Genomic DNA, 9,461 nt, shown 5'->3' with positions numbered 1-9,461 from the left:
CGTTTCTAAGTAAAATAGTAGCAGCACGTATCTCTCCCGAAAACAAAAAACAAAAAAAAAAAGAAAATAAAAAAAAGACATCAGTTCCTCTTCTTAATACCTAAATTAAATTCCCGATTTTGAGATACGAAGCTCAACGACAACTCGGCGGCGGTGTAAAAATCAGTCGGAGCTATGGCGATGCAGGCCGGAGTTGGTTTATCCAGGATCTTCCTCTTAGCCGGAGCAGGTATGTTCACTCGATTTCTCTGCGCTCATCTAACTCGCTCGTTTAGTTACTGCTGCGTTGCTAATTTTGGGATCTGCTCATTCTGATACGTCTCCCGATTCAAGGTTATACTGGTACGATCATGATGAAGAACGGGAAATTGTCGGATTTGTTGGGTGAATTGCAGGTACTTATATTGATTTTGTGTTTTTCTTTTGGTGATTTCTCCATTTGAATTTTTCTGACTTATTTGTTGGGCATGGTTTGATTCTTTGGATAGGGTCTGGTTAAGGGAATGGAGAAATCTGGAGAAGGATCTGATGGTGATTCTGATGTTTCTGATGCCATAGCTGCCCAGGTACCTAACTCATTTCCGTTGTCCATTGGATTTTTAGGGTCATTGGTGAGAAATAGTATTGATTTCTCTTCAATTTAAAAGGTTCGCCGATTAGCTATGGAGGTTCGACATCTAGCTTCGCAGCAGCATATAACTGTCATGGATGGAGTTTCTAGTGGTATGTTAAGATTAGGGAATTGTAATTCTTCTGAAATAGTTTTGCTAAGTTTTGTTTTCTCTTTGTTGGAGAATCTTGTGTTCATCCGTAGCTCTTTTTGATTGTTGTTGTTGTTAGCAAATCTACAAGCCCTTGCTGTTCCTGCTGCTGCATTGGGAGCTCTAGGATACGGTTATATGTGGTGGAAGGTGAGATTAAGGTTTTGTTTTGTTTTTTCCCTTGTGATTTCGGTTCTTCGTTCGCACTGCCACTGTCAAAGGAGATTTCAATGCTGTAAAGGGAACTAAAAACTGTTTCTGATTAGGGGCTCTCGTTCACTGACCTTATGTATGTGACAAAAGCCAACATGGCAAATGCCGTGGCTAACTTAACAAAGAATCTGGAGCAAGTTTCTGAGCACCTTGTGGTGAGTTTTTTTTCTTCGCTACTTATGGTGTTTCTGGTGATACATTAAGCTGCCGGGTTTAAGTTGGATCTTAATTGTTTTATTTTCAGGCTGCAAAAAGGCATTTAACTCAAAAAATTCAGAATATGGATGATAAGGTAGAAAAGCAGATTGATCTCTCCAAGGAAATCAACAACCAGGTATGAATTATGATGATATATACTTTTTCTTCAGCTCCTATGATTAGAACGATTGGCTTTCGTTGTTATGCATCTGTAGTGTGCTGAACAGTTTTGGACCAACGTAATGTTCTTGTGTTTTATGGTCAACAGGTCATTATGGCTCGTTTGGATATCAACTCACTTGAGGGGGATTTGGAATCATTGCATAAGCTAATTGCTGGACTGGTGAGTCTTAGTTTTATTGTTTCAAGACATGTATGAGAAATGCTGAAGATCAATTGTTTTTTTCTCTTTCACACTCATTGGCATGTGAATTGCTGTATCTGTCCTGATTAAAGCGATTGCAGCTTTGAATCCTATTCTTTAAGATTAGATAAGAAATTAGAATTCTCCTTTAGGGAATTTCATTCCTTTAAGTATCTCTCCTAATTATTTTGGCATTTAATATTTTTTTTGTAGGATGGGAAGTTGGACACGCTGGAATATAAGCAGGTACATTCATCTTTTATGTTCTATAAGTATCTGTTATTAGCAGGCATCATTATCCTGAGAATCTCCTACAATTGGTAACTCAGTATTGATTCTATTTCTGTTTCTGGTGGCAGGATGTCACAAATGTTTTCATGCTACACTTGTATAACTATTTAGGAGGAAAGAGCACAAAACTGCCTGAGATGGTAATGCAGATAGGGATCACTTAAATCAAATTTATCTCCCTATTTCTCTGTATAATTTATACCTATTTCTGGTATTAAAAATTAAAAGTGTTCTGTATCATTTTTCCTTTATATCATACTTTTGGAATGCAAATATAATGTATGGTTGTTTATCTCACAAAGTGATCAACTTCATCTTACAGGGACAGCTTCAACTTCCTGTAAACCAGAAGGCTCGTAATTTACTTGCAGATGTTGAAACCAAGGTGTTTGTCAGCTTGAAATTCTCATACGTGTCCGCATTATTCCAACACACTTAAAAGGAAATACTGATGACAATGATTTCGTCCAATCTGTTTCAGGGGCTGAAAAACTTGACTGAAGAGCTGTTTGAAAGCAATGGTACACAGGTGACAACCACAATGAAACAAATCAGTTTGAGTAAGGTTAATGTGAAGTCAAGGCCATTGTTATCAAGGTTTGGTCACTTTCCAAAGCAATCTTGTTCACTGTTATCTCTCTTGTGAGTTTGATATGTTGTTATAGAGGTGTGATAAAGGAAATTTGAATGCAGGGCTACTTCAGCTAAGTGTTGATATTGAAGTCTCCCAATGGCGGTTTGGCTTGCGGGATGTATATATATAAAAAAAAAACTTCTTACTTATACAAATGATCTCGTGAGCCTTAGAAAGCTCTCTTATATTTATTCGTTGGATTGGCTTTTTCTCCCACAAACTCGGGTCCTATGATATTTTGGTTTGCACTTTGGATGTTTTTCCTTGAACTGGAGTATGTTTATCGACATGGACATGTGCTGTGTCCACACTTTTGGATTTTGGAGCTATTTAAAATAAAGTTGATGTGGAGGTTATATTAATACCTAGACTTGTGCTGCATGTGGGCAACACAAAGGCATGCTAAAATAAAATATGGCTTCAGAATACAGAGAATTATTTCACAAGTATATATCTATTGTAGTGAATTTGCCCCAAGTCCAAAGGTAAACAAATAAAAACCGTATTTATAAGGTTTGGTTACATCGAGCTGGTTCCTACTTCCTAGGCTAAAGTTCTCATAGATGTGTGTACAAAAGTTAGAGAGAGAAAAAAAAAACATATAACTCTGTTCACGGATCACTACATTCAAAGTGGTGATAAATAACTGGAATGCTTCGGCAGGAAGGACAAGTGGAGCCTAACTGAAACCACTCGTCTATGCAGATAGCGTGGAACTCATGTCCGCACTGTGGCAACACCCTCACCACGTCACCTACCACGTAATCCTCAAGACATATCACACACCTACGAACCTTTACTGCCACAACACATTCATGTGACGACAATGTCAATTTCGGGAGAGACTTTAGAATCTCTTTCTTCAAGGGTTTTGGTTTCTGCTTAACCCTGTAGTTACAATAGCGGAGTTGGACGATGTAAACGATCAGCGCTATCAGAAGATAGAGTGGGAACGACTCTGGTGACTTCAAGAACCCGACGATGGTCAGGTCAGGCATATTTGTCGCTGCTGCAGCTGGCGAGACGTCGAAGAAAGGAGGAGGAGGAGGAGAAGTCATGAGTAAGAGTCCTCGAAGAGATTGGATCAAAGAAGCTTACGATCTAGGTTATTTGGGCTTTACATACGTGTGTTTGATCTTTTAATATTGTTACAATCTATATTACCTTGAGTTATAAGGACTTACGTATATTTAATATGTTGAATTTCTTAATGAAGAAAGTATTTTGTTTATAGGAGTTTAATTCCAAAACCAACTTGGAAAAGGAATAGTGTATCCTATTCATATGAGAAAATAATTATTACTCATGCAATCGGATAATGCATAACATAGTTTATGTATTAACTAAATTTTGAAATAAATTTGTTTTCCCGTATTTTTAAGTTTTAGTGAGAAAATTTATGTATTATGGAAAGACGGTGTGGTGAAAAAAGCTAACATGTCTAGACTCTAGAACATTGGTTTATATAACGTTATCATTGACATTGAGAAGTGAAGAACTTTGACTTTCAAGAAACTACTATCAAATATATATCAAAGAAAAATTTCATGAGAACTCTTCAACTTTTTACATTTTTCCAAAGTCCCTAAGATTTTTATTTATCTAAATTCAACTAGCCCTTTGCCACGACTAGTTATAGCTGAGCTTCTTGTGGACGAACTAAGCCGTGAATCACAGGTATATATTTTGACCACAAAAGAAAGTTACATATGCTCTTCAACAGTTTAACATATATGATATCTCTTTGGTTTGTCCTAAAATGACATTCAATTGAAGATAGAATAGTAAGAGTCATATCATTTTCAGAAATATAAATTACTTAATATGTTATATATCATGTTTTCACGTTAATATTATATCACATTCTAAGTATTTCTATATTGAAAGTAGGGAAAATACTTAAAAATGTGATATATATAATATTAATAGACATAAAACTATCGACTTATATAGTCAATTATTTGGAGTTGGAAAGTCATAAAACTTCACATTTCAACCACTACTTAGTTATTCTTTTTTTTTTTAATGTTTTTTTGTCAATTTCCACCATTGATTAGATTGTTGATTGATTTCAGTGAATTCTGATGGGCTACTGCTACAAGTGTAATCTCCTCCTCCTCGTGGTGATTTATAATCTGATTATCAAGCAAATTGATGAGTATCATGTATATATAAGAACTGACAATATTTTAATGAAAGAAGAGTTTTTTTGATGATTGTTTTGTTGGTGGGATTTGGCTTGAAAGATTGGATTGTGGGAAATATTAGGATATATTAGAAATAACAAAATCTCGTGGTTCTCGTGGTTCATTTAATTTTGTTTAATAAATCACGTGAAGTGGTTCGATTTGTTGCATGATTGTATACCAATTTAGTCTTTACCTGCCTGCCCATTTCTTATATAGAAAACAAAACATATATCAAACATGTTGAGAGAGCATGCAATAATGTAGTGGAATGTACGTCAAGAAAATAATATAAATAGCTTTGACGTCCTGTTTTGTTAACCAACACTTTGTTTTCAGCTATATATTATTGGTAACAAAAAAATAAAAAATACATATATACAAAATAATTAAATAATATTATTGACTCCTACTTCATCTTTAATTTCAAGAATAAATACGAACAACCAAGCAAGAGGCTCAGTGTCGATCGCATACACAACTCTTCTACATGGGTTCCCTCGACTTGCCTCCCACTTCATCGTTCAAGGTTATTTCTCTAATCTTGATTTATTCCAAGGGATGAGAAATAAAAGATTTACTATTATAATTACGATAGTTACATTATTTGATGTGATAGGCAGGGAGTGAAACATTTCTTCGGAATGTATTTGAGAATATACTCAAGACTTACCTGAAGAAGAACCAGACGGCAAAGACCATATGGGAACTTGTCCAGTCAAAGGACAATGAGAAGGTCTCCTACGACCACTTCACTTTCCAGACATTCAAGGTAACAAATATTACTCTCGTGAAAAATTTCTGAACTTTTGATTATGATATTTTCACAACTGTAACAACGTACGAACTAAGCTGTATTAGTACATAATATTCATTAAATATATCTAAATATGTCTAACACATCATTAATTTATGCATGGGGTAGGTGGAGGGTTACGGAATAGATTCATTGTCGAGTTTTTTCATGGATTATGGATACACAATTGGAGATGGACTTGATTTTCCGAAGAAAAAACTACGAGTTCTCTCGTTTTCTCCTCCGGATGTTCACGTCCCCGATGATGGTCATGGCCTAGGAAACGGCCCTTTGCCACGACTCGTTATTGCTGAGCTTCTTGTGGACGATCTAAGTCCTGAATCACAGGTGTGAATGATCATTAATGTTTTTGTTATGAATCTTAACTAAGTTTTTAACTCCTATTTAATGGTTACTCAGGAGATAATAAAGAAGTATTTAAAACCACAAGGTGGTACACAAGCCCTTCTTTCAACTGCTTTGGGGTCTTTAATTTGGGAGAAACCTACATGGACCGACTTCAACCAACTTGCCAAGTATATACATATATAACACGTTAAGCATATATTGTGGTATTACATTTCTTGCATAACGAGAGCTAACTGTTGTTAACGCTGCAGAGAAAGTGAATTTGGGGCGTGGGTACTTATCCACGGCTACACAATGAACCATCTTGCATTTTCCGTACACCGATTCAAACACAGTTTCAGTGACATCAGATGCATCAAAGAGTATCTTGAAGAAAAGGGATTCGAACTCAACAAGGACGGAGGACTTCTCAAAGGTTTTCATTTATTTGTGTTCCCCTGATCGTGTGACTTTTCATTTAAACGGTTTTACTCTTTATCTCATCTCTTCTGATGCATTTTACTCTTTAATATATTTCAGTGAGTCAAGATGGCCTACTGTTACAAGTGTCGTCGATCTCGGAAAGGATTGCGGTTGAATTTGCAGATGGAGTAACTGAAACAGTTCCAGCTTCATACATTGAGTTCACTCAACGTCTAGTTCTCCCACAGTTTAAACATTTGCCTCATGATCAGGTTCTGTATTTTTTTCTTAGAGGACTTTGGTTACATTACAGCGACCTTGTTCATCATATATGCATCAGTTGGTTTATTGTATTCACCATTTATAAACTTGTGGTTTGCAGATTAAAGAGGTCCATAGACGTGAACACTTTGATTTCGAGAACGCTAAAAACATTTTGGAAAGTGCCCGTTTCACCTCTGAAGACTAAACTCAGTTTGGTCGTCCTATCATGTCTGAAATAAAGCAATGAATAAGTATAAGTTTTTACTATATTCAATGTATGTGCCATTATATCATATGTGTGTGGAAACTTATCTCATGTGGATTGAGGATTACTTAATATAAGCTTTACATATACATAGAAAAATAATATCTTCCTCATGAGTCATGATTTGTAACATATTACATTTGTAAGAGAAATTTTAAGTAATTTACTCAAAAGGTTCTATAATTTTCAATGTATAATATTATTATATAAACATGAGTATGAAACTATATGCTTGGGTTTACGTCTTTTACGAGCCTTGCTCGCACTATATGATCTAATTGCATTGTTTCAAACAAAAATATTCGTTGATTGGTTACAATTCACGTTTTGTATGCTGTTTTTGTTAGTCGATTCGGCATAACTGATAAATACAAAAGTTCTTTGGTTTGTCTTTTAAATAAAATGTGTAGAAAATTGTTTCGTTGAGAATTTGATATAATTTAGTCCCAACGAGCCCTATACAGTCGTGTCGTGAAGTATAATTATGGAAATTTACGTCAAGAAAATAAAATAAATAATAGTGAGACCGAGTCCTTCGTCTTTGTTAAATAACGAAATACAAGAATAAATAACGTGACTCCTTCGTCTTTGTTTTCTATTTTTTGTTCACCAGCTCTCCCTTTTAGTCTTTCTTTAATAGTAATGAAATACAAGAATAAATAAGAGCATTTTACCAAGAAAAAAAAAAGAATAAATAAGAGCAACCAAGCAACGTAACGTTCAGTTTCTCATACACAACTCAAAGATCTTTGTACATGGATTCTCTCGACTTGTCTCACACGTCACAGTTTAAGGTTAATTCTCAAATTTGATGTATTCGAAAATAAAACTTTTTTAAAACAATTTAATTAAGATAATACATAATTTCGATATAATGTAACAGGGAGGAAGTGAAACATTTCTTCGGAATGTGTTTGAAAATATACTGAAAACGTACCTAAAGAAGAACCCTACAGCAAAGAAAATATGGGAACTTGTTCAGTCGGTGGACAACGAGAAGATCTTCTATGACCACTTCACTTTCAAGACTCTTAAGGTACTTCTTCAATCAGCAGTATTAATACTTGGATATAATAAAATTAGTTTGACATGTGTACTATATACTTTCTTATAAGGAATTCATCATGTATATAATATATTATCGTATTTTAATCATTTATACTGAAATTTTATATATATAAACTTTCTAAAAATATCAAATATAGATAAATGAGGATATAAACTCATTCGTCGCAAAACATTGTAAAGCAGTCATATAAATATGAAACCAAAATAAGTGTTTTCTTTTGTCGTCAACGTAAGTATAAATTATTAATAATGAATGGATGAAAAACTTTAAAAACAAAAAAAAAACATTAGATTTGGTGAAACTAATTACTCTTTTGGGGCTGCGTATGGGTTTAGGTTGATGGTTACGGAATTGATTCTTTGTCAAGTTTCTTCATGGATTATGGATATAAAGTTCGAGGTGAATATTATTTCCCAAAGAACCTACGAGTTCTCTGGTATACTCCTCCTGATGTTCACGTCCCTAATGATGGCCACGGTCACGGTCTATGCAACGGCCCTTTGCCACAACTTGTTATAGCTGAGGTTGTTGTGGACGAACTAAGCCCTGAATCACAGGTTTGATTGATCACAACCACAACTATAACGCTGTTTATTATATAATTTCTTAACACATATAAATCTCATAACTACTAATTAATTTATGGTTAATTAGGAGATAATAAAGAAGTATTTAAAACCAGAAGGTGGTAAGCAAGCCCTTCTTTCATGTATTTTGGGGAATTTAATTTGGGAGAAGCCTACATGGACCGACTTCAACACACTTGCCAAAGAAAACGAATTTGCGGCATGGGCACTTATCCATGGCTACACAATGAACCATCTTGCATTTTCCGTTCATCGATTCAAACACCGCTTCAGTGACATCACATGCCTCAAAGAGTATCTAGAAGAAAAGGGCTTCGAGCTCAATAAAGATGGAGGAGTCATGAAAGGTTCAATTTGCTTAGTCTCTCATGATAAATATTTTTCATTGTAATGTTTATATTATACTAGAAAGTTGCCCACGCGATGCGTGGGTTATACATGAAATATTAATTAAAAATTATATTAAGTTATATATGTGTATAAGTGTTAATATATGTTTTGAAAATAATTTTAAAACAAAATAATATGTTTATATTCATTATGTGTATTATAAAATAATATTAATTTTATGTTTTAAACAAAATAACTAACGCACAAACAAAATTGAATGCGATCGCAAAATTAGTATAAAACATATTTTGTGTACATTGTAAACATTAAAAATAAACGAAAAGTATATTTGGAAAATATAGAACTGAATAAGATCTAAACAAAGTAATACAAAATTATGAGCATTTGTTACTCACCTTATATTTTATCATAACCTAAAAGTAACTTAAATTTTAAAAATGATCAAGTTAAACTATTCAAAATATCAAATTAAAAGATTTAATTTGAAACATATGATATATTGTTTTAAACTTTATTTAGAAAAGATTTTTCAATTCAGATTATAAAAGCATTTAAACTATAGTTATGTAAAAAATAAAAAGAGAGATCATAAGCCAAATAATCAGAAGAAGATTACATGAGAAGAAGAACTTTGATATTTTTATATTTTATTTGATTATAAAGGAAGCTGACATAGGAGGTAGATGAGAATATATATATATATATATATAT

At 33.9% G+C, this 9,461-nt stretch overlaps 4 protein-coding genes across 4 annotated transcripts in view; 3 read left to right on the top strand and 1 right to left on the bottom strand.

Moving 5' to 3' along the window:
* Window positions 1–83: 83 nt before the first annotated feature.
* Window positions 84–2,823, top strand: LOC17898511. Its single transcript, XM_006305379.2, has 13 exons — window positions 84–229; window positions 334–395; window positions 489–566; window positions 648–723; window positions 841–911; window positions 1,028–1,129; window positions 1,219–1,308; window positions 1,441–1,515; window positions 1,750–1,782; window positions 1,896–1,967; window positions 2,150–2,212; window positions 2,309–2,424; window positions 2,521–2,823. The coding sequence occupies exons 1-13, from the start codon at window positions 175–177 to the stop codon at window positions 2,540–2,542; spliced, it is 915 nt and encodes a 304-aa protein (XP_006305441.1). The 5' UTR covers window positions 84–174; the 3' UTR covers window positions 2,543–2,823.
* Window positions 2,824–3,072: 249 nt separating this feature from the next.
* LOC17900054 (RING-H2 finger protein ATL8) lies at window positions 3,073–3,682 on the bottom strand. Its single transcript, XM_023777219.1, has 2 exons — window positions 3,349–3,682; window positions 3,073–3,177 (listed from the first exon to the last, which is right to left on the bottom strand). Exons 1-2 carry the CDS (start codon window positions 3,517–3,519, stop codon window positions 3,073–3,075), a joined length of 276 nt encoding a protein of 91 aa, XP_023632987.1. The 5' UTR covers window positions 3,520–3,682.
* Window positions 3,683–5,083: 1,401 nt separating this feature from the next.
* LOC17898034 lies at window positions 5,084–6,926 on the top strand. The gene is made up of 7 exons (XM_006304899.2): window positions 5,084–5,176; window positions 5,267–5,419; window positions 5,573–5,791; window positions 5,864–5,979; window positions 6,064–6,227; window positions 6,332–6,486; window positions 6,597–6,926. The coding sequence occupies exons 1-7, from the start codon at window positions 5,138–5,140 to the stop codon at window positions 6,681–6,683; spliced, it is 933 nt and encodes a 310-aa protein (XP_006304961.1). The 5' UTR covers window positions 5,084–5,137; the 3' UTR covers window positions 6,684–6,926.
* A 572-nt stretch (window positions 6,927–7,498) lies between these two features.
* LOC17898637 overlaps window positions 7,499–9,461 on the top strand; it is a 4,801-nt gene continuing 2,838 nt past the window's right edge. The window contains exons 1-4 of the mRNA XM_006303962.2: window positions 7,499–7,537; window positions 7,627–7,779; window positions 8,148–8,369; window positions 8,467–8,746. Of these exons, the coding sequence (XP_006304024.2) occupies window positions 7,499–7,537; window positions 7,627–7,779; window positions 8,148–8,369; window positions 8,467–8,746 (694 nt within the window). The remainder of the gene's footprint in view (window positions 7,538–7,626; window positions 7,780–8,147; window positions 8,370–8,466; window positions 8,747–9,461) is intronic.

Source organism: Capsella rubella, unplaced genomic scaffold, assembly GCF_000375325.1.
Source record: "Capsella rubella cultivar Monte Gargano unplaced genomic scaffold, Caprub1_0 scaffold_1, whole genome shotgun sequence".
In the NCBI taxonomy this organism is placed as follows: Eukaryota; Viridiplantae; Streptophyta; class Magnoliopsida; order Brassicales; family Brassicaceae; genus Capsella; species Capsella rubella.
The sequence above is the reverse complement of the archived record's forward strand: the minus strand, read 5'-3'. Positions and strand labels throughout refer to the sequence as shown.